We start from the raw sequence: 26,146 nt of genomic DNA, 5'->3' as shown, positions 1-26,146 counted from the left end.
AATAAATGATAACACTACCTTTACATACTCAATTCTTTGAATATGTTTCAGAGTATGTACTTGACTGCACAATGAGAAAAATGGTCCCAGAAGAACAGACTTTCTCAGTGTGAGATGTAACAGGATAACAATAGAAAAGTTATTCTTCCTTGACCTTTATGCAAAGTGAGAAATAAAGTTATTCATAGATCTCTAATAGCTGGACTTATATTGCTAATTTGAGGGCTTTCACTTTGTTTACAGAATTTTTGGGTGAGTAATTATTGTTAGAGGCAGCCTACATCTTTTATATTGAGGAGAAATTCCTGAAGGCCTTTTTCTTTAACTTCATAAAAGATTATATTTTATCAAGGAGAATAAGAAGTACCTTCTTTTACCCATAATTCAGATACTATAAATAATGAATTGTGAAAGATTTGCTCTAGAGCCAAATCTGAACCAAAGCTGAGGCATATTTTATCTGTTTTGCAATTATAATGTTCTTACAGTCCATACCTAACTTTTCTTTTTCAGTGGCAGGCTTCTGGTTTCACTGTGTGTATTTGTATGTTGGAGCCTTATATTAGTGAATGTTAATTCATGGAAATAAACTGCTCTCATCTTGGCAGTATAAGTTGGAGATGTTTGTGGGACTCCATCATTTCTTTCAGAAGTGGTAGATGCATACCATTTTTTCTCAGATATCATTTTTGCTGACTCCCATATCATTATTAATGAACTTCAGGACTAGTTGTCCTCTTCTTCTCTTACTTTTTGTCGCCTTTAAAATGTTGACCATTGCAGCCAAAAAGACTACAACAGGTATGAATTTCAATCTTTACAGTGTTGTCCATATCTCATTAACTGAAGCACAGAGAACATGTTCCCATAACTGAGGACTGTCTCCTTATTTTGCCTTATCAATGAGACCACCTTCTGCCTTTATGTTCAACAATAATAACTGCCTCTCTAGCTTTGAGGTTGCTCCATTTTTATTGATTCTGGTGTAGATCAGTTGAAACTTGTGTATGGTTTCTGGAAAGAGAATTTGTGAGCAATGCCTACAAGTAGAAAATTAGGAAAACCAGGAGTCGCAAACAATCATCTTACCTTGGTGAAGTGAATGAGTTTTCTTTTTCTAATGAATCGGTGCTCTCCATATCATGGTCTATAGGCAGATATTCAGTTATATCACAGCATTAAGTTCTCCAATAATTATTACAGTAAGGTCTAAGAGAACACTATTTTCCTAATGGTCCTTAAGTAGTATATGTAAAAATTGGATTGTAATCTTTGATTTGATATCTGTCGCAGTTACTGAGAAGACAGATCTGTAGTTATATGTATTATTGCAAAAGACTAATTCCATTGTTAGCTTTACTAAAGTTATTCCCCTTGTGACTCTTAAAGTAGGAGGCTGGTTATGGAGTGTGTGCTATGACAGAGACAACTGCAGTACTTTTATGGGGAGTTATTTTCCTCCACTTATTTACAGAAGTGTGTTCAAATTCAGCTTTTAAAATGTTGTTTTATGATTATCATGGAGAATATTCAGATTTTAACCATGAAATTAATTACTTCATAGATTTATCTTATGGAAACCTTGTGTATTGGGACTGGAAATGATCACACTAAAAAATCCTGCGTAGTTGAAGAGGGTGTGTGTGTTGGTCATTGGGGACTCCAGAATTAGGCAGTTAATGAAGCTCATTGGGGGAACAGTTGACAGATCACAAAATAAGGCTAGTGTGTATTTAGTATTACATGTTGTGTAGAAATGTGACTCAAAATTTGCAGAGCTGTTCCTAGAACTGATTGAGGTTCTCTGGTTTAGAACTGAGGTGAAGTAATCTCAGATGATTCTGCAACAGTCTATGATATGAATTCTTAACCTTCATTACAATCATCTGATGATGGCAACTTGGTCACTTGCTGAAATATTGTGCTTGTTGGACACTAACACCTGGCTGTTCACCCATGAACTCTTTCATCAAGTTATTATGCACTGCAAATATGAATTAATTTATCTGAAAGTATCCTTAAAAGGCAGGTCAACCAGGCTAATTAGATGTTTTTATCAAGTATCTTCTGTAGCAGACAGATGAACTGAATGTCCCAAAGAAAGTCAAAGAGATTGTTGTGTGTATTCATTACTCAACTGATGACCAATTAGTGGGAAAAATCATGACTTAGATGCCAAGGGGTATTCTCTGAAAAGGCAGCAGTTTTTAGTTGTTTATCATCAGTCTAGGGCCCTTGAAAATTAAGATTATTAGAGGAGATAGAAAATATTCAAGATGAGCAGTGTGTTACAACGTAAGCTCATTTAGCAATTGCAAGAGCACTAAATCCAGTACCATATGCTACAAGAATGGCATTGTTCATCAGCACTATATAAATGACAAGGGTCACTGTTGACTGCAGTATGTTGTGACAATAGGTAAACACACCAGACTGCAGCTGATTACTCACCAGTTCAATTCTTAACAATGACAACAACAATTGGTGAGCATATGAACCATCCAGGGCTACCTTCTCACTGTGGGTTACAAAAGCTAAATGCCCACATGTGAACATATGCAGTCTGCATCTGATAGGACAGAGAACTAAGTATGTTTATATGAACACCACCACTGGATGCTTGACATGAAAAACATCATCACAACATAACATAGAACACATTGGTACATGCCACAACCAGAGGATGAATATGCCAGAATCCACATGAAATGATGTCTTATATTTGTCAACAGGGCACCATTTAGTCAGGTTGTGAGTATATTCTCATGTTCGTCACATGAAGTGGTGCTCCTCATTGCCAGCTGGGCCCATTTAGACAATATTTCATGTTGGGTAGTCTGATGGGATGGAAAGTGGCCTCTAATATACCTGCTATTGTATGTCAGTAGTGAACAACACAGAAACATGTTTTAACATGCGCAAATTTTGTCTTTTGTTTTTACTGCATTTGTCAAGACAATGCAGCACCACATTTCTATGTAATTATGTCAGAATCATTTATAAAACATTCCATGGATATGAGGGTCTTTACATTCCTCCCTAGAATGCACTTGACATTAATCTTGTAGAGAACATCTGGAATACCATCAAAAACATGTGCATGCATTGAATCCAATTTCCACAAATCTCAGTGACTTGAGATGCCAGTTGAGCATACATAGATCAAAATAGCTCCCCAATATATTTGGTGTCTTACAAAGTTCATGCCATGATGTGTCATCCCTGCATTCAGGATGAAAAGGTGCCCTATACAATATTAAGTCAATGTGTCTAACTTATCTTCCCACTGTTGCACAAACACTTTATTTCTATATTTTCAAATTTTAAATTGTCATTTACAATTAAGAGAAATAAATGATAAGATGTATAGGTGTCAGAAGAAGTAAATGCCTAAAATAATTGTTCAGAAAAAACATGTCACATTGATATGGTTTGAATGTTTGTACATAGTTACTTTTTAAGTAATTTTTAGTATGAGGATATAGTATCTTCCTTATCTTTCAGTATTTAAACATTTTAGAACAAGGTAACAAAGTTGATGGGTGGCTGCAGGTACCTGATGATGGTGTAACAACCAAAACCTGGTCTGTGAAATAAATATTAAATATTGTAGAATATTAAATCAGTGTTGTGTGTATTTTCACACATAATGAATAGTATCATCTTTTATACATATGATACCATGAAAAGAAAGAGGAGTACTCATTATTTTTTATTTATTTATTTTGTCCATATAAATCTGTGTTTCAGTACACATATTGCACACAAGATATTGGCCAGAACATCCTTTTAACCATTGGTTTTATAACATTCAAACATATATCACTTAAATTTTTGTAAGAAATTGGCTCCATACAATCAATAATGACAAATCTGGTTAAATAAGTGTATTATAACTTATTTTTACAACTAAAAGTATGAATCTCATTTTTTTCTTGCATAAGACACTGTGAGATTGAACAGTAGCAGTTTTGCAGTAGGCAGGGTGTTACAGACTTTTTAAACTTTTGTATTTCAGGAAATGATTTTATGTCTTTTGGTAATCTGTTGTATAGTTTTGTTAGTGCATGTATGACATCTTACCTTTATGCCACTGTCTGACCTGGTACTCCAATCGTGGACACTTTTGTTTTGAGGAGAAAGGCTTTCTTTTCTCAGTCTATTTTTTTATGTACATAACTACTTCCAGTATATAAATGCATGGAAGGGATAAGATCTGTGATCATGTCTTGTCATCTTATATAGTACTGTGCATGCTATCACAGTGTTGTCCATCATTTGAGACTTAGGCACAACAATGTCAACAAACCAGAATGCACACCCTAGAATATTGATAGCTACACATGCTAACCAACTTATGGTTGAGATTTTTCCATATCCGAAACTATAGTATCCCAAAAGAGTATGCAATGTTGTAACATAAAATGTAAGAGCGTATGAGTTACTTCATGTATTTGAGGTAATTTTTGTAGATTCTTCTGTATTTTAAGGATGTCTTACTATTTGACTAGTTTTCAATAATACCAGATATCAGTTAATATGACCTGTTATTTCATAAAGAGTCTGTAAATTTTGAAAATATATTGTATTCATGGTTGTTTTAATCTTTCAAAACCTAAATTGTAAATGGTAATTTTTATAATTATTTACTTTATTTGATTGTTTTGGTACTTTTCTCAACCATATAAACTAATGGAAAAAAATGCAACACCCTCAAGGATTGTGTCCAGTTGTGCCAGAGTGTAGTATGTGCATGCTGAGGAGTTGTAATGTTCACAATTTATTTGTCAAGTTTATAGGTGATCAGATGATACTGTCTGTGCACCCTTTGTTATGACCCTGCAGACAGTAACTCTGTCAAGTTTATAGGTGAATAGTGCTTACAGTGGCCATTCTAGGATATAATCATTCCCCACCAATGAGAATGTACTTCTGTCGAACAACTTCAGCCATTTGAACAGGATCAAATTGTGGGCCTGCAGGATGCTGGATGGATGTGGACAGATAACTGCATATGTTGCGCACAGTGTATTATTGGTGTCTCACTACTTTCAGCGGTGGTTTGTGGAACATTCTCACACCTGTAGATCAGGTTCTTGAAGCCTGTGTTGTACAGATGCTTGTCAAGATCATTGTATTATGTGAGGAATGGTAGCTGGCTGAACATCAGCCAGGGACAAAATCAGGACATGCACTGTACCAACTGTGTCATCAAGGAGCACTGGGAACCATCTGCTTGGAGCAGGATTAGGACCAAAAAAGTTGACTTGATAGAGAGTGGAATGACATTCTGTTGTCTTGAGTGATGAGAGTACATTGTGCCTCTATGTGAGTGATCAACCTACATGTGTATGGCAAAGACTCAGTGAGCTGCCTGTTCTAGAGTGCAATTGTTCTGTGGGGGCCACTAGTTTCAACTCATGGTCATATTTGGTGTTTTTGTAGGATCTAGTAATCAGTGCCTGTGATATTGTATAGGCTGTTATCCTTATGCTACCGCCATTTCTTTGACAGCAAGGTGACGTGCTTTGCAGAATGACTATGCACATCATCATATGGCTGCTGTGATTCAACATGCTCTTTGTTGTGTACAAGTGCCTGGCCAGAAAGATCATCAGATCTCCACCAGTTGAGAATGTATGGGAGATGATGAAGTGGGAACTTACTCATTCTCCATTGCCAAATTGTAGCAAAATGCACAAGATACTTGGTATAATCTATTGCAGGATGCCATTCGGCCATAGAGACCTGTGTTGCCCAGAGGAGAGTACACTGTGCACTGATGTGATTGTTTTTGCACCATTTACTGTGATGTGCTTTTAATTTAGTCTGAATTTATCATATACTCTTACAGTGTTGAACTATCTGTCGCCTCACTTCTCAGTAATATGACCCAGTCCATGAGAGTGTTGCTTTTTTTCCATTTTAATTATTGACATTACCTGTGTTAATTTAACATATCAATTGTTGTTGCAGTTAAAGATGACATCTTAAGAGATTTGGTACGAGAGGTTGAAAATCTTGCTGAGGATGCCGTACTTCTGACTCAAATGGGAGAAATAGCAGCCCGATTACACACTGACCATAATCTACTTGACGACATCATCCGTGAAATGCTGTGTTATGTGAACAAGCAATTGTCTGAACATAATGGCAGTGAGTCAAAGCTTTCCCACATTGAGTTCATCATCAGTTCAGAGTTAGTACACTACTGTGTCAGTTGAACAATAGTTGTTGATTGCATGCAAAATATTTATATACTTAAACAGTATATACTTACCACTTAATGTTCCATCTCATAGATGTTCCATTCCATAGCTCTTTCCTGATTCGTAAATTTTAAACTAAGTATTCTGAAATTAAAACATGTTTATCAGAAGAAAATTAATTTTAAAGGTCCAGTTTAGATGGTATAACAGTATTTAAATATTTGTTGATTTATAATTTCATAATAAGTGGGTTTTGAAACTGGCCATATTTACCAGGGAGAATTTCACACATCTATTTCCATAGGACCAAATTGAAGAGCATCTCCAAGGTCATGGAACATATCAATACATGAAATTACAACAGAAAAGTAATAGCAGATAAAATAAAATGTTATTAATCTGAAAAATTGACAGACTATAAGTTTACATAAACACAATCAACAATATATCATGGGAATCAGCTTAATTTTTCAAGGAACTCCTCAACAGAATAGAAGGAGTGATCCATGAGGAAAGTCTTCAGTTTAGATTTGAAAGCACGTGGATTACTGCTAAGATTTTTGGATTCTTTTGGTAGCTTATTGAAAATGGGTGCAGCAGTATACTGCACACCTTTCTGCACAAGAGTCAAGGAAGTGAGTGCAATCCAAATCCAGATGCAGATAGGATTTCTGTCTAGAATTAAATGAGTGAAAGCTGCTAATTCTTGGGAGTAAACTGATACTGTTAACAAGAAATGAGAGTAATATACTGAGACGCCAATGTCAGAATACTTAGACTAATGATCAGGGGTGGACAAGAGGTTCCCAAACTTACACCATATATTGCCTGAACTACCTATTTATGAACCAAAAATATCTTTGGAAAATGGGAAGAGCTACCCCAAAATACAATACCACGTGTCATAAGAGAACCAAAATAAACAAAGTAGACTACTTTTCTTGTCAAACTATCACTTAATTCAAATACTGTTCTAATAGAAAAATGGCAGTATTAAGCCTTTGAACAAGATCGTGACTATGAGTTTTCCACAACAGTTTACTATCTATCTGAAAACCTAGATTACTTATAATCTTAGCTGAAATAATTCTGCAGTTAATACGTATCCTCAAAGAAATGGCTACATGTTTAGTACAGACAATTTTGTTGTCATAATACAAAAAAGTAAATTATTAGTAAAATTAAAGAATGATCTCTTAGAAAAGCTGAGAAGTAAATAAGAAGTGCATAAGATACCTACTTTATAATGATCAGGCATCAGGCATAAAGTAGAATACTGACAGCTGCTGAAGACCTATAGTGCTAATATTTTCATTTCTGCAAAAATCCTATGCCAATCATTCTCAGTAAAATTTGTTACATGTTCTAATATTCATCTGTCCCTATGATTTATTCATTTTACTGATCCTCCCACTGCTGGATTATGTATTTCCCTCCTTCAGGAAAGAGATTTATATAAACTTATTTATAGTATTCTTCACTTCATAGTCTATATGTCCACTTAAATATTATCTTCCTCCTGTTACTTTGTGCTTCAAATGCCACCTCTTTATTCTTATTCAGTTTTGTCATGGAAAACATGATAAACCCCTATACTACTGTACTCCAGATATACAGCTTCACAAACCACTTCTTCGTGTCAAAGTTAATAATAAATATCAGTACTTATAGATTTCTTACGATGAAGATCCAATTTTCATCTGCACCACTCCATTTGTGACATCTTCATTGCATAGACTGTATTTTCTAACTAGATTCCCAGAAAAAATTTTGTTCGCTTTTTATGCTGTAACATTCCCATTTTCACTCTAAAGCAAGTCAGTTTTCCCCTTTTTACTAATGTTCATCACTTTCATGTTCATTTTGTTTATCCTCAACCCAAACTCTGTTCTACTTACCCCTCCATACTTTCAGCCAAAAGAACTCTGTGACCTGCAAACCTGAGCACAGGTAGATTCCTCTCACATTCAAAACCAGTTTTGTAATTTTCTTCTGCTTCAACAGTGTTTCCTTGATATACAAGCTAAACAATAGTGGCTATGAGCTGCAGTTATACATTTAGTATTTATTAACACCAGCTCCTCCCTACATTATTCCAATGTTTCTTGTCATTAAAAAAATGTGGTTAAATGTAAACCTTTAAAATTCTGTAAAAATGTGAAAAATGGAGTGTGAGTACTTAAAGTTGTTGACAGTAGTACTTGCAATCTATAGTATGCCCAATATATGACATCATAATGTGAGAACATAATGCAGATGAGCACAGATAGTACAGTTGTGGCCATAGACCTACAAATATGCACCTAATGTGAAGCAATTTTTGAAAAATGATACTGTAGAACTAAATGAACAAGTAGATAATATATTGTGTTGATTCATTACTGTTACTATGTCAGTTCTATGAGTGTTATATAGCAAGTTTAAAAATATCACCTCAGTGACAGTAGCCCTATGATCAGGACAGCAATAAAGAGCAGGAACTAAACAAAATATCACAGTAGTGGATGACACTATTAAAGGCTGCTGACTTGTCACTGTGAAAGAAATTGCTACACATATAGGTGTTGATTCATTATGCTGTATTGATGTGTTGCAGTTTCATAATGCATCAGTGATATAAGTGCAAAATCAGCTGCCACTAAAATTGAAAGACTAAGATATTTATAATTGTGGGAATCTTGGGTACTGTTTTCAGGTTGCAGTTAATGCATTTCTAACAATGATCACAAGAGGTGAAATACAAGTGGATTTTCAGTTATGTAATACCAAGAGAAAGTCAAATAATGACATTATAGCTGATTACCAAATCCTAATAACTATGTCAGATAATCATCAGCAGGAAAACACATGAAGAGTGGAAATGACAAATGCTGAAAGTGCCACTTTTAAGAAAACATGTTTTCAGTCTTGTTTTATTCTTGGCATTCTATTTCATGTCCCTAGACTTTTTTTTATGCAGAAAATGTTTCAGAAAGTCATTACTGCATGGGACAAAGTTTTGTGACATGCAACAGAGATTTTGCAGTTATAGAGAAATGACAAAAGGTAAGGAAGGCTTTTTGTTCTGCATGATTTACACAAGACTGTTGGCTCAGTTAAAGCAATGAACCCAGTCCATTTCAATGCAGACAACTGACTTCTTTGATTTTAAAAATGCTGCTAAAACATTGTTGGCAATGCAGGCATGCAAGATCTCAAAGTGCAGTACCAACAAAGTGTCTCGTATCTCAAGCAGCTATATAAAAATTCTTACTTTGAAACATAAGAATGGTAAAATTTCAATGTATTCAAGAGAGGAATGCTGTACTTCATCTGAAAGACCAGCCATTTTTATGTGTTGGAAAACAGAAAGACCTGTTTGATGATGTTGCCATTTCTTCCACAACAGCACAGGGAGTTTTACATTGCCACAACTGATCCCAAGAATGGAGTTGCACAAAAGACAGATGTCAGTATTAAGATATTTTTTCTAGAAGATAATTGTGTTATTGTCTCAAAAAAACTTTGAAATAAATGGGAAATAATTTTTATTGAGTACATTTCTACTAGTTAAAATATTACTGACATATTTGTCTTATTACAAATAAAATGTAATGCATCTGTATTAATAGAAACTGAAACAAAAACATTTGTATTGGCACTTATTGTTAGAAACAGTCAGTTTCCTGGTATGCTGCTTAGAATGTTCTTAGTAAAATATTTATTTTTCTAATTTGTCTTATTTTTTTTCTTGATGAGATAGACAGCATAATTCTGTGGTATCCGAATACCTACTCAGATATTTGGATACAACTAAGTTATGCATCAAGAGAAAGACATTCTTATGACAAACTGAGATTGGACACTTAGAATCATTTCCATTTCCACTCCTCATATTCTTAGTCTCTTTGGGGATGAAAGAGGACAATTTTGGAACAGTAGACTGACAAGATAAAAACAGTGACCAGTACTACATATGGAGGTCTCAAGAGCAATCATGAGTAAATTATGCAGTCTGTCTGAGTTTAGGTATTTACCAAACTTCATACTACATATTTAGCTGTTCCTACCAACAATATATGAAACATGTGAGTAGCTTCCAGCAGATGTCACCTCAATGATTTTCATGATTTCACAACACCTAAAAAGCCACAGAAAGGAAACAAATTCTGCTATTGTAAACTGGTGAAAAAAGAACTGTGTAGGAGCCTTTAGTTGCTGCTATTTTTCAATAACTATTTCAGTAAACATACTTTCAGAAAGTTGGAATACCTTCATTACTCACCATGATGATAAGACTGAGGTGAGATATATTTATATTAATTATATGTGTAAAAAAATCATCAGATAAAATAGTTAATAAAGTTTAATTTAGACAGCCTTTTAATACAAGAGGTTAAAAACAGAAATGTAACAAAATGGGTGAGGTGAGTAAGCATATTGTGTGTGGAATGAAATATAAAAGTATCTGATTCACAAAATTAAAAATAATTAGTATTATTCAGTGATTATAATACCAGAGAGTCACAACTGGAATCTGCCAACTCTTACACACACTTTGATGTGACATTTTGTAATGATACGAAATGGTACTATCACATAAGCTCAGTCAAAGGAAAAATAGGTTGTGGACTTGGTAGGATATTGGGAAACTACAATTGGTCTGCCAGGAATATTGCTACCAAAGTATTCATTTGAACAGTTCTAGAATACTGCTTAAATGTGTGGAAGCTGTACCAAATAGGACTAACATGGGATACTAAAAGTATATAAAGGATGGCTGCACAAATGGTTACACATTTGCTTGACCTGTGGGAGAGCATCGCAGGAATGCTGCAAAACCTTAACTGGCAAACTTTCAAAGACAGCTGCTAACTACCTAGTGAATACCTGCTTACAAAGTTTTAAGAACTAGTATGAAGGGAATTTAGAAATATACTTCAACCTCCTATGCAGTGCTCATTTAGGGACCACAAAGATAAACTTAGACTAATTACAACAGGCGCAGAGGCATTTCAGCAATCATCTTTTCACAAACTATGTGCAATTTTGTTTTTATGCTCGTCAGTCCTGAGACAGATTTGATGCAGCTCTCCATGCTACTCTATCCTAGGCAAATATCTTTATCTCCAATTAACTGCTGCAGCCTGCATCCATATGAACCTGCTTAGTACCTCCTCACTATTTACATGCTCTGCCCAACCAATCATCAGCATTTTAGTGCAGCACCACATATCAAAAGCTTCTATTCTCATCTTTCCTGAACTGTTATCATTCATGTTTCACTTCCATGCAAGGCTACACTCCAGACAAATTCCTTCGAAAAAAGACTTCCTAACACTTAAATGTGTATTCATTGTCAACAAATTTCTCTTCTTCAGAAACACTTTGTTGCCATTGCCCTTCTATATTTTACTTCCTCTCTTCTTCAGCCATCACCAGTTATTTTACTGTCAATCAATCAATCAATCAAATTTTATTATCACATAACATGCCTTATACAATCAAGGATTGCGACATAGGTGACTTGTCAGTTTTTATACTACATACAGACTAATAAACTTAATTTTAGGTTATAATACATGTGTTGCTATACAGGTATTTTACACATTTGTCATAATAAAGTATTTTACACATTTGTCATAATACATATTGTGGTGATCTATACAATTATTTTTACATGGTTATCATTCAAGAATTCTTCTACCGTATAGTAGCATTTATTTTTTAGATATGTTTCCAAGTCTCCTTCAGTATATTTTAGAGGTGGGTCACATTTCCCCTTCCAGATAGTATTTGTAAATTTCATGCCCATATAATGTGGAGTTTTTTTCATATAGTGTTAGTCTATGGGTAGGTAACATGTAACTTGCTCTATGCCTGGTCTCATACTGATGCAAGAAGCAGTTGCCTTCAAAAAGTTGTGGGTTTCTTTTTGTGAATATGAGAAGCTCATATATATATAAGCTAGGTATGGACATTAGATCTAGTTTCTCAAATATAGGTTTGCAGTGTTGTCTCCTTTTTGCTCCTACCATGGCTCGGATTATCTTTTTTTGTAGCCTAAAGGCTTTGAGCAGATTTGTTTTCTCAGACCCCCCAAAAATTGTACTATACCTTATGACTGATACAAAATATGCATAATATACAGTTTTCTTTACAGCTAAATCAGTAATGCTATATAGGACATTCATGGCATATACGAGACTGTTCAGTCGACTTAGTATGCTGTCTACATGGTAACCCCACAGCATATTCTTATTCACTAGTACCCCAAGGAATTTGACACAGTTTGCAGTGTCCAATTTTTTGTCTTTGTATGTTATTTCATTTATACATTGAGCCGATTGTTTTGTGGTGAAATGAACAATTTCTGTTTTTGTAAGATTTAATTTCAAGCTGTTATTTTTGACCCATTTCTCCACTTCCCCAAGTGTTTGCTCAATACGATGGATTAAGTCTTTATCAGTTTTGCAGCATACTATTGCTGTTGAGTCATCTGCGTAGAGGATGGTATCGGACTGAACCTGGCATGGCATATCATTAATATAATACAAAAATAGTAGAGGCCCTAATATAGAACCTTGCGGTACGCCTAACTGAGTGTGTTTCCAGCCAGAGACTAATTTTTTGTTACTGTTGTTTACAAGTACACTTTGTTTCCTGTTTGCCAAGTATGACGACATCCAATTAAGAGATTTTCCTTGAAAAACATAGTTTGTCAGTTTTTGGAGAAGCAGGTCATGATTTACCGTATCAAAAGCTTTGGTAAGATCACAGAAGATGCCCGATACACACAGTCTATCGTCAAGACGTCTGCTAACTTTTGTGACCAGTTCGTTTATTGCCCGAGTTGTGCTGCAGCCTTTCCTGAAACCATACTGATTGCGTAAAATAATGCTGTGGGATGAATTGTAATTTTGCATCTGATCACATGCTGCTCTTTCAAATATTTTTGAAAAAATTGGTAATAGTGAGATAGGCCTATAGTTTCCCATTTCATCTTGTTTCCCTTTTTTATGAATTGGCCTTACTTCTGCATATTTTAATCGGTCTGGGAAACATCCTTCATCAAAAGACTGGTTGATTAAGAGGGAGAGTGGATGCGCAATACTATGACAGGCTAATTTTATTATTTTAGTGGGGACCTCATCCCAACCCACAGAGTTTAAATTTTTTAGGGACATTATGATTTTTATAACATCAGAGCTGGAAACATGGGAAAATTTAAAACCCGTGCAATTTTGCTCTGCAGCACTACCCTTTGTACTTGGCGGTGGATAATCACTAGTTGTATTACAATTTATGAAGAAGTCATTGAAGGATTCACAAATGGTACTGGGATCTGTAACAGCTCTACCATTTATCATTAGTTTTGAGGGGCATTTTTTCTCCATTTCATTGCCGACCTCACTTCTTATAACAGACCAAACAGCTTTTGATTTGTTTTTAGCATTTGAGATATAGCTATTATTTGCAATACGCTTTGCTAATTTAACTACTTTGTCAAATATTTTTTTGTATGTGCTTACGTATTTAAGAAATTCAGGACTTCGATTTACTTTTGCCTCCATATGCAGTTTCCTCTTTGTAGCACTAGACACTTTTATTCCTTTTGTTATCCATGATCTATTTTTAAGAGTCCTAGTCTGTACTGTTATAACAGGGAAACATTCATTGAATACACTCATGAATTCAGTTAAAAAGTTATTGTAGTTTTCATTTGTGGAAGTGTCTTTGCTGACTGACCACACAGTGGAGTTTAGTTTTTTAATAAATTCCTCTACATTTCCTTCACTAAAGCTCCTACATCTTTTTGTTGGGCAGGCTGGGTTTAGTTTTGATAGTGATACAAATAGTGCTGAATGGTCTGAGACTCCTAGATCTAGAATAAATTTTTCTTTTACACTGTAATTATAACTGCTAACAACATTATCTATACAAGTTGAAGAGGTTGCTGTAATTCTTGTGCATTGATCAAAATTTAGATTTAGCCCATATGTAGCTACCAGGTTCTTTAAATGCAAAGAAAATTTGTCATCAGTTCTTACATCAATGTTGAAATCAGCACATATAACTATTTTCTTATGCATTTTTCCTGTTTTTAATTTATATAACAATGTCTCAAATTTTTCTAGGAATACAGAACTTATGTGGTACCCAGGGGTGCGATATATACTGATGATTAGCATGTTATACTCTCTAAGTTCAATGCAACAACTCTAAAATGTATGTTCTTCATTTAAATAGCTAAAATTCTGTCTTATTTCATAGCCTATTGTGGAATGCACTAGTATGCAAGAGCCACCACACCCATTAGTCCTACAGAAGTAGGTAGCTAGTTTGTAACCTGTAAGTTTATTGAGGAGTTTGATATTTTCAGGTTCAAGCCAATGCTCATTTACAGATTGTTTCATACTTTCTAACAAAATTTCTATATCATAAAGCTTGCTGATCATTCCTTCAGATAGACCTCTAATGTTCAAATGCATAATGAAATTACTACTGCAAACATTACCAGCTAAAGCATCTTTAAAACTAACTTTTTTACTACGTAATGGCACTTCCACATGCGTTTTCAGTACTTGCACTGAGTTTTTAATGTTGGGCCAAAGTCGGTTGGAATTGGCCCATTTCGCTAGTTACCCTGCATGCTATCATTTAGGGCGATAACGTGTTTGTTTTCACAACTCCTTTCGCGCAATATTTCATCAACAGCTTTGTTTATATCTGATGCGAGTCTCATCTTACCAGATCGATTTAGGTGCTGTCCATGCTTTGTGAAGTAAGTTTTTTCATATATGCTGACGTCAAGTAGTCTTACGTTTTTGAATTTCGAACAGAAGTGTTTTAATTTTTGATTTGTTCGCCGAATTTCACTGTTTACACACGACCAGTCGGCCAGGTCAAATCTCATGGGTACATTAGTTACTATTACATTTGTAGTTGACAGCAGTTGCAGGATAACAAGCAGTTTTTTTATATATCCACTGGCTTCGTTACAGTAAACGTCGTTCGATCCCACTATGAGAACAACACAGTCACTTTTACTGGAACTGGCACATTCTGTTTCTACATTTCTAATCACGTTTCCAAACTTAGCCCCTGGCTTAACGATGGCAGACACTTTCACGATCTCTTTAGCACTGTTTGAGACATAGTTTGAGACATTACGTGCATGGCTGTCTCTGAATATTTTTACCTTGGCTCCATGTTGCATTCCTTTTTGTGTGGTAGTAGTATTGTTCTTGGCAGATTTCGTCTTTGTTTCTAAGCGTCCACTTTCACCCAGGTCCTCTTCTACTACTAACTGCAAAACTTATCTACTGTTTTCAGTGTCTTATCTCCTAATCTAATTCTCTCAACATGGATTGGTTTAATTTGACTACATTCCATAACCCCTGTTTTGCTTTTATTTGATGTTCATCTTGCATGCTCCTTTCAAGACACCATCCATTCCATTCAACTGCTCTTTCAATTTCTTTGCGGTCTCTGGCAGAATTATGATGTCATTGGCAAACCTCAAAGTCTTTATTTCCTTTCCCTGAACTTGAGTTCCATACACAAATTTTTCTTTTGGTTTTCTTTACTGCTTGTTCAGTATGTAGAGTGAATAACATTGGGGATGGGCTAGAAGCCTGTCTCACACCTTTCTCAAGTGATATTTCCCTTTCATGCCCTTCGACTCTTATAACTGCCATCTGGATATGTACAAGTTGTAAATAACCTTTCCCTCTTTTTATTTAACATCCTGCTACCTTCAGAATTTTGAAAGGTGTATTCCAGTTACCATTGTCAAAAGCTTTCTCTCCATCTACAAATGAAATATCCATAGGTTTGCCTTTGTGTAACCCATCTTCTAAGAGATTATGTTGGGCCTTGGATGTTCCTACATTTGTCCAGAATTTAAACTGATCTTCCCTGAGGTTGCCTTATACCAGTTTTTCAATTCTTCTGTAAATAATTAGTGTTACTCTTTTGCAACTAAGACTTATTAAACTGATAATTCACTAACATTCACCACTGTGGGCAACTGTGTTTTTGGAATTAGAATTATTGCATTCTTCTTGAAATCTGAGTGCCTCATACATCTTGCACACCAGGTGGAATAGTTTTGTCATGGCTTGCTCTCCCAAGGATACCAGTAGTTCTGACGGAATGTTGTCTACTCCATGGGACTAGTTTTAGTCTAGATCTTTGCGTGCTCTGTCAAATTTATCTTTCAGGATTGTACCTCCATCTCATATTCATTTACATCCTATTCTGTTTCTATAATATTGCCTTCAATTTCATATTCATTATGTAGCCGGTCTATAAACTTGTTCCACCTTTCAACTTTTCCTTCACTGTTTTGTACTGGTTTTCCATCTGAGTTCTTGATTTTCACCCTTTTGCTTCTCTTTTCTCCAATTTTCCTATAGGCAGTATCTATCTATCTTTCCCATTGTGATATATGCATCTGTATCATTATATAAGGGTGGTTTGAAAAGTTCTTGGAATCACCACAAGAGGACAGTGCTATTGCAATGAGTTGTTCACGTTATATTCATTGGACTGTTGCCTGCAAACACGTGACACCTCAGTGCTCTTGGAAGAGACCTGTAGTGTTGACATGGCTCTATTGTTGTTCCCCCATAGTGAGGTGTGAAGATGGAAAAAAATCACGACACAAGGAGTGATTAAGTTTTTCATAAAGAAAGGTATGAAAGCAAAGGACATTCATGCCAATTTCCACAATACACTGGGGACTCTGCTCCTTCATATTCAACAGTTTTCAAGTGGATAAATGAATTTAAATTTGGTTGGGAGACCTTAGATGATGATCCACACAGTGGTTGGCCAAGATGTGTCACTACTCCAGAAATCATTGCAAAACTGCACAAATGGTCATGGAGGATTGCTGATTGAAAGTGTGTGAAACTGCTTACACTTGTCGGATGTCATCTCAAAGGGTATATCACATTTTAATGGAAGAAGTAGAAATGAAATAATTATCTGCAAGATGAGTGGCACAACTCTTGATGCTGGATTGCAGACATGTGCTGTTGCTATTTCAAAATTACGTGAACTAAGGCATTGTTGCCACACCCTTCTTATTCACCTGATATGGCTCCATCAGACTGCCATCTCTTCCTAAAACTGAACATTTTTCTTGGTGGACGAAGATTCACTTCAAATGAAGAATTGAGAGCTGGAGTTGACAATTATTTTGCAGGCCTGGAGGAAACTCATTTTTGAGATGGGATCAAGGCACTGGAACATCATTGGACCAAGTGCATTAATCTACAAGAAGACTACATTGAAAAATGAAAAAAGTTTCAGTGATGTAAGTACTATTTTTCCTATTCCATTCTGAGAACTTTTCAAACCACCTTCGTATCTATCCTCTAGCCATTCCTGCATAGCCATTTTGCACTTCCTGTCAATATCATTTTTAGATATATGTAGTCCTTTCAGTGGCTTCATTTGCTTAATTTTTATATTTTCTCCTTTCATCAATTAAATTCTGTATCACCTGTGATATACAAGGTTTTTATTAGGTCTTGCCTTCTATCTATTTGATCTTCTGCTGCCTTCACCATTTCATCTCTCATAACTATTCATTTGTCTTCTACAGGATTCCTTTCCTTTGTCAAAGTCAGTCGTTGCCTATCGTTCCCTCCAAAACTCTCAACAACCCCTGGCTCTTTCAGCTTTTCTGGGTTCCATCTCCTGAACTTCCCACCTTTTGCAATTTCTTCAGTTTTAATTTAAAGTTCATAACCAATAAATTGCTATAACCATCTGCGCCTGAAAATGTCTTAAAGTTTAAAATTTGGTTGAAAAGTCTCTGTCTTGCCATTACATAACCAATCTGAAAGCTTCTGATGTCTCCAGGTCTCTTCCACATGCATGACCTTCTGTCATGATTCAGAAACAAAGTGTTATTAATGATTATTTTATGCTCTGTGCAAAATTTTACCATCCTGTTTCTTCTTTGAGACCTTTCCTGCAGTCCACATTCACCTGCTATTTTTCCTCTTCTTTCTTACCCTGCTACAGAATTCCAGTCTCAATCAAAATTAAATTTTCATTGCCCTTACCTAGCAGAATAATCCATTTGTGCAAATTGAACAGAAATAAACCATAAGACATGGTACAGTGGGATATACTGTCTGCCATGCACTTCACATTGGTTTGTAGAGTATAGATGAAGGCGTAGATGTAGATGTAATTTTGAATGTAGAACAGTTAAGGTACAAACACACTGGAGGAAACTTCCTGACAGATTAAAACCATATGCCAGTCCACGACTTGATCTCAGGACCTTCACCTTTCAAAGGCAAGTCTTCTACTAGCTGCGCTATCCAAGCACAACCACAACTCATTCTCACAGCTTTACAGAGTTGTGTCAATATGCTGAGTTTGTTTAATTGTGTGATTGATCAAGAATGAAATTTTCACTCTGGGACAGAGTGTACACTGATAGCAAATTAAAACTGAGTGCCGGACCAAGACTCAAACTCGGGACTTTGGCTTTTGTGGGCAAGTGCATACTGACTGACCTACCCAAGCAAGACTCATGATCCATCCACACAGCTTTACTGGCAGTTGTAAATGTGTGAGGATGGGTCATGAGTTATGCCTGGGTAACTCAATTGGTGAGCACTTGCCCACAAAAGTCAAAGATCCCAGTTTCGTTGTCTTGGTCTGGCACACATTTTTAATCTTCCAGAAAAATTCATACTGGCACCACTCCAATGCAGAGTCAAAATTTCTGGTAACATTCCCCAGGCTGTGGTCAAGCCACATTTGCAAACAATATCCTTTCTTCCATGAGTGCTAGTCCCACAAGTTTCACAGGAGAACTTCTGTGAAGTTTGGAAAGCAGGAGACAAGATACTGGCAGAAGTAAAGCTGTGAGGACAGGTTAGGAGTCATGCTTGGGTAGCTCAGTTGGTCAGCACTTGCCCGTGAAAGGCAAAGTTAACAATTTCCAGTCTCAGTCCAGTACACAGTTTCAATCTGTGAGGAAGATTCAAATCAGTGCACAATTCACTGCAGAGTGAAAATTTCATTCTGGACACTGGAAGAGTGGGAGAAGAGATTGTAAAATGGTGTGGAGAGTTGCAGAGAAAAAACAGTATGAAACAGAAACAAATTAGGCTCACAGTAGTAAATAAAACAAAGAAAAATAGAAATAACAAAAAAGGAAAGGAAAGAAATCTAAAGTATGTTGCCCAGGAAACACAGGTTGACATTGAAATAACAATGTAAAAATTGTGATTTAAAATCAGAAATATAAACTAAGACATAAAATATGGATTGAGGATCACATACTTTAGTGATTATGAATTTAATGAAGTAAGTAGGAGGATATGTGATACATATAGTCTTAAGATTATCTAAATTTGTCTCTTTGTATCAAGTGGTAAAGTTTGTAGTTTTAAAGATGTTTCTTAGAAACCTGAATACTGATCCTATCAATAAGCAAGTATTGGTGCTTTCATCTTTTGCAAAATGTGTCATTATACATGCAAGCATCACAACCTAACAAAATTCTTCCCATGTCAGGAAATCCCCAAATAGCATAAATCTCATTACCTCATACTAGAAAATCATGCATAAATGAATTTTCAATCCCCAAATCAATAAACATCTCCAGACTTCCAGACTGTCTACTCCTTTTGAACAGGAATAGAGCAGATTTAGGCATATCTGAATAGTTTGGACTTAGAGGGCCTGAACATTCAGCTAACCAAGTGTAATAATTCATTTGGTGGTAATTCACACTGGTATTCAAAATTAAAGGAACAAACAAAAATTTTGAAAGGTTGCATTTATTTTCCCACAAAACAGTATAAACAGATAATAGTAGAGTAGAGACACTGTAGAGAATACAGAATGTAAACAACTGCAAAGAGCATAATGTTAGACAAAAACGTTCTTCATTTTTTTCCAACTTAATGGATTTGCACACACATTCCAACAACTGATTACTATGATCAACATGGGATATGACCACCTATGGCACCAATACAGCCCTGACAATGGTGAGACATGCTGCAAAGATGTCATCAGTCTCTTGTTGAGGCAATAATGCCCATTCTTACTGCAGAGCCGCTCTCAGTCTTGAGGAGTGGTTGGTGGATGTTGATGTGATGCAACTCATCTGGGTCCACCTAACCACACATGAACTCTCAAGGTATTGTCACAATACCTGATAGCAGTTAAACCTTGCTGTGTTACCTGTACAATTTCATGAAGAGCTGTTCAAATGGTCATCATAATTCCTGCCCACACCTTTAGGGATGCTCTTCAATATTAGTCTCTTTCCACAATTTTTGTGTCGTGAAATCATGTTCCCCATTCCCTCCAGATGTGAGTCCATTGAGACTCATTCTTGAAACCAATTCAGGACTCATCTGTGAGAATAACATTGACCTACTGTTCGAGTGTCGAGATGGCATGTTGATGACTCCACTCCAGGCATTCCCTTATGTGAATGTGAAGATATGTCAAAGGTACACATACAGCAAGTCTCCAACAATAAAGGTCATTCTGCTGAAGCCTTCTGTGTGCTGTTTGCCTTGATACAAAATGTCCAGTGGATGCTGCAAGATCAGAGGCCAGTTGCCATGCAGTACAAAGGCAATCCCATTGTGCCCTTATAGCCATATAACGGTCTTCTCTTTCTGCTGTCACATGTGATCAGCCCTGCCCCTGTCTTTGGGATACAGTTTTGGTCTCTATCACCTGTCATCACATCCAAGAAACAACTGTCCTGCTTCCGTTCTTCCTATGATTCTCCACTGCAAAGTGTCTGTTAGGTTTCTTCTCTATGCCATACTGCACCATCTGTGACCGTGTACACAGTGATTGTGGATGTGGAACTACCCAACAAATATTACACCATTTGATGGATGCCCTGATGTCATTGCTGTTGTGGTTGTCCATTGATCAGAATGCCATCTTCTATGCAGAACATGATCGTATGGACATCTGTTGACAGTCTATATGATTTTATCAGTACTTAGATACAGGATGGGGAAATAGCAGTTTGTTGCTTTAATTTTGGACACCTGTGAAGATATTTTATATTCCTAAGATGTTCATACTGGCACAAAAATTTTCTTGCTGTTTGAATTCACATACACCATGCACAGTAGAATTCCACAGTCCAAGAATCCTAACTGTAGCCACTTACCAGAAGGAGTTCCAGGAATGGTAGTGACAAGACAGAACCAACTGCAAAAGAAAAACAAATTTGATGTAGAGCATTGTAAAAAGTGTATCAGAAAGTGCTACATGGAGCACTTCACGGTCCATGGTGAAGTACTGATCATAAATTCCTGACGACTGTCAACTCTCAACCTAATGGTCAACACATTTCATACATTGATGGTGGTGGATTCTACCAAATGGGTAAAACAGAAGACACAGAAATATTTCACTGTTGAAGTCGTATGAAGTTTTAAAAGTACACAAAAAGTGTATACCATTATTGACTCAATATGAGACGTATACCAAGCAATAAAACTTCTGTCATTGGTTGCATGCTAGGAAAATGCTGCATCAGAATCTATATGCATGTTACCCAGTTGTTCCAGGAGGTCTTAAATGCCAACTCTGACATCATAAGTTTTGATATTCACCAAATAACTGTCCCAAGAATAACTAAATTTAGTTGGTAGTAAGCTCAGTCCCATAACAAGAAATCTGTCAAAGTTCATATTGTCACTGATGTGATTTCTTGTGCAACAGGATGTCATTTATAGAGGGAAGTCTCTTCCTGCCATTTCCATAGGACAACCTTTTCCTTCAGCATTTGACAATTTATTCATGGACGCTTGAAAAACTTGAAATGGTGTGACTGTAATGACCCTTTTTAGTGCTAAAGTGATGGTACACTCATTATTTTCATCTTCAAGTGAGGCAGTTTAAAGTTTTACTTCAAAATGCGAATTTTCTTCATCCAAATACTAAAGTAGGTCATACCATAGTTGAAACAGAATACACAACTCACATTCATGAATGACACTGTTGAAATAAAAACAACATAAAAGTTGAACATAGTATCTAAAGGCAGCCTGCACCCACAGATCTCTACTTACTGATCTTTAATTGACACCACTATTTGCAATATGTGTATTTTTAATAAATACCTTAGCCATTATGATGTGAGTTGTTTCAAATGAGGCAAGTCTAATACTGAAGTAATAACTCAGAGTTTTCCATCAAAGAAATGGGTATACTGACTGACAAATAAAGTTAGCTTTTGATGAGACAGTAGCTGACCAAAGCACAAATTAACCAACATCAATGGTTTTCCTTCTACACGTTGGTTATTCTTGGTAAGGATAACTCTTCTTATTCTTCTTTAAGTCTTTTGCCATCCACTTCTTAATGTAGATCTCCTTCAATATGTTAGCTTGTCTCTGAAGTAGCAATGATAAGCTGATAATCCACAGACAATATTGTCACTAAGTAATTGTCACATCACATAAGACGTTTCTTTAAATCTATTTGTCATTTCACCTTAGATGTTGCTAATCAGTGTCATTGACTCCTGGAACTGTGTTAGCAGTATTATTATTTCATTTGTTCTTATTCTAAGACTCTTGTTTTTGTGTGTTGAATTTATTTGATCAATAAGATGTGCTGGTATGACTCATCTTGTTTAAATATTACACAGCAAATCTCTTTTAATCTCATCAAAGGCTTTTCATCTTCAATAAATAAACAACACCTTAACAGGTTGAACTACCTTCATTTTTCTTCAAACTGCTCAACTGTCAAAATAGAATCTGTGCTAGGTCTTTTCTTAGATTATCCATGCTGGTGTTTCTTCCCAAATATTTTCATGATTTATACCATCCTCCACATAAATATTTTAAAATGCACTTTGTTTCAAGGGTTGAGTAGGATTACGTTCTTAAGTAAAATAATAAATTCTTTTACCTTCCTTAAAAGTTGGACATTAATAATTTCTTTACACTCATAATTACTTAAACAACATAAGTTTGTAAAATTTAGTAGTCTATAAATAAAACCGGATAGAATAAACATAGTAAATTCCATTTTTGTATCATAAATATCAGATTTCTTTGTTCTTATTAATTACTTTTAAGAATTTTTCATGATCTTGTCCACTGCTTTGGAAGGAGAATTTTATTTTCAAGTTGATAGCAGATAAAGTATTTGTTTACAAAATAGAAGTTCCTATGCTGCTATTTATTTTTATTTTATTTATCTTTCATTCTTTGCAGTTAGTTTCTGGGTCTGAACCCATTCTCTTCAGTAATTCCTATGTAACATTAATTTTTCTGTGACCATTGGTGATGTCGGATTCCAGCTTGGTGGGTTGGCTGATGGGAGTAACTGTTGATTGAAAATGAGACTGTGTCCCTGACTCTAGCAACAAGGAGCAAAAGAGATAAAAATTGAACAAAACATTGTTTAGCTCTGGAGCATCTATTTCCAAACAAATGATTCTAGGAGTTCTTCTTTTGTAGTAAAGTCAACACAAGCTGTTATATGAATAAAAATTTTAAAATAATTTACGTATTCTGATTCTTAAACTTGATCAATTTGGTAATTCTTCCTTTCCTGTTTGGTTAATAGCTCCACAGTTTTGTAAGTCTGCGTATAACACTCTGTTTCATAGATGTAGTACATTCAACTTTCTCATTTAAGTTTTCTTACTAATGCTGATCTTTTTTTATTTCCAATTCTGTATTTAATGTTGTTTGGAAAAAACTGGGCTTGCCAGTACATTTAGTTCCCTTAACCAGTCATTTGTACTCCAATAGGCACCATACAGTATATGGTGGAGAGTATACTGTGTAGCAGTCTAATTTACTCCCTTCATATTCCATCCACAGATGGTATATGACAAGGAAAACTGTCAGTAGCCCTCTGTATGACCCCAAAATTCTTTAATTTTAGTGTCATGAGCATTATGCAAGATGTGTACTGATGAAAGCAGTAAAGTTCTTGACACAGTATGGAACACTGGCTCCCAAAATTTTGTTAGTCCTCTGGTCGTTCATTAATTTTTGTAGGCACCTTATGCACAACTAGTGTTTGATGCAATATCACTTTCATATTTTCCCATCTTTATATATGTTGCCACTTACTGGTCTAGTAGAGCAAGATGATTTTCATCTGACATGCTAGCATCTCTTAACAAATTGAAATTGTATCTACTAACTTTAGTTTCATTTCATTTTATTCACTTTTGCTATTCTGTGGGAAACTGAAGATCTGACATGACTATGATGCAGTCTGTATTAACATGTATATGCTTGTGTCCTTTACATACACTCATGATTTATTATTTATGGTTATACAATCTATTATTGAAGAAGAGCCGTGAGCAGCTAATGTGTATTCCTGGATGTTTCAGTGTCCAGTGAAAGTGTTGGTCATCTGCAATTTACTGTATGGTGAACATTCTATAGATCCAAACATTATTGTTTGTTTTATGTTGCCCTCAGTATCCAGAATATTATGGAGTGTGATATACTCTCTGAATATTTTTGAAAATTAGTCATTATATTCTAGTTTATAATACTGTAAGGGCCATATTTAGAAGTGGTGTTGATGTTCTGAGTCTGGCAATAATTTTTAATATATCCAGAATGAAATTTTCACTCTTCAGCAATGTACACTGATATAAAACTTCATAGCGGATTAAAACTGTGTGCCAGACCAAGACTCAAACTTGGGACCTTTGCGTTTTGCGGGCAAGTGCTTACTTACTGAACTACCAAAGCATGACTGATGGTTGAAAAAGCATGACTGGTGGTTGAAAATCTGTAAGGATGGGCCATGACTTGTGCCCGTGTAGCTCAATTGGTGAGCACTTGCCCAAAAAAGGCAAAGGTCTGAATTTCAAGTCTCGTTCTGGCACACATTTTCATTCTTCCGGGAACTTTCATATCAGCATATCACTCCAATGTGGAGTGAAATTTTCATTCCAGAAATATCCCCCAGGCTGTGACGAAGCCATGCCTCTGCAAAATTCTTGATTCCAGGAATGTTAGTCCTGCAAGTTTTGCAGTAGAGATTCTGTGAGGTTTGGAAGGTAGAGGCTGAAGCACTGGCAGAAGTAAACCTGTAAGGATGAGTCATGAGTCACGCTTGGCTGTCTAAGATGGTGTGTACTTGCATGTGAAATGCAGAGGTTCTGAATTTGAGTATCGGTGTGGCACACAGTTTTAATCTGCCAGGAAGTTCTGTTGTGTATGACGGATAATTATAAAAGAATTACATTTTGAGGTATAAAATACAAAAAAGAAATTCAAAATTGTTTTACAAATTCTTAAACTGAATGCTTTCATACAATTTTTTCAATAAATTACTTAAGTCTTTCAGAACTCTAATCTTTTATTGTTATAACCAGTGCTATTGAATGTAGTCTTTATTTGCATTGAAACATTAAAACAAATATTCACCCCATTTTATTTTTAGCACTCACTCCACTTTTCATTCCTGAGAAATACACAATTCTAGTCCTAGTTCAACTCCAACCTCTATTAGTTCTAGGTGAGTAACCCTCTCAATGGCGCTGCTGTTCTTTATCAGCATCCACAATCCAAATTTCAGTATCTAGCCTTACAGGCTTGTATATATGAAAAACAACCAAAATACCCTACATTAGTAAATTAAAATAATACCCTATCATAAGCTGGAAAAGGTGTTATTGCGTTTTACATATTCAGAACAAGTGCATATCAATGTATCATATACCAAAATATTAATTAGATTAAGTGGGCAGGAAATGCCTCTTAATATGCAAATGGTATTGAAATTAATAGAGATTACTTAAATTCTCAATTTTACATGTTCCAAATCTGCAGCACTCCTGTTGTCTGTCAGGCCTTTAGACATTCACTTCATAGTATTAAATAGATTAATGGTTAACATTGTTTTCATAGAACATTTCCACTGGAAACTGTTGACAGATTTATATC

General features: G+C 35.6%; 1 protein-coding gene across 2 annotated transcripts in view; it reads left to right on the top strand.

Annotated features, from left to right (window-relative positions):
• Positions 1 to 26,146, top strand: part of LOC126298442 (rho guanine nucleotide exchange factor 17) — a 950,787-nt gene that overhangs the window by 763,959 nt on the left and 160,682 nt on the right. For both annotated transcript variants that reach the window (XM_049989771.1, XM_049989770.1), the window contains exon 9: positions 5,977 to 6,199. In XM_049989771.1, coding sequence (XP_049845728.1) covers positions 5,977 to 6,199 — 223 coding nt within the window. The remainder of the gene's footprint in view (positions 1 to 5,976; positions 6,200 to 26,146) is intronic.

This window comes from Schistocerca gregaria, chromosome X, assembly GCF_023897955.1.
Source record: "Schistocerca gregaria isolate iqSchGreg1 chromosome X, iqSchGreg1.2, whole genome shotgun sequence".
NCBI lineage: Eukaryota > Metazoa > Arthropoda > Insecta > Orthoptera > Acrididae > Schistocerca > Schistocerca gregaria.
Note: the sequence above shows the minus strand (reverse complement) of the source record. Positions and strands in the feature narration are given on the sequence as shown.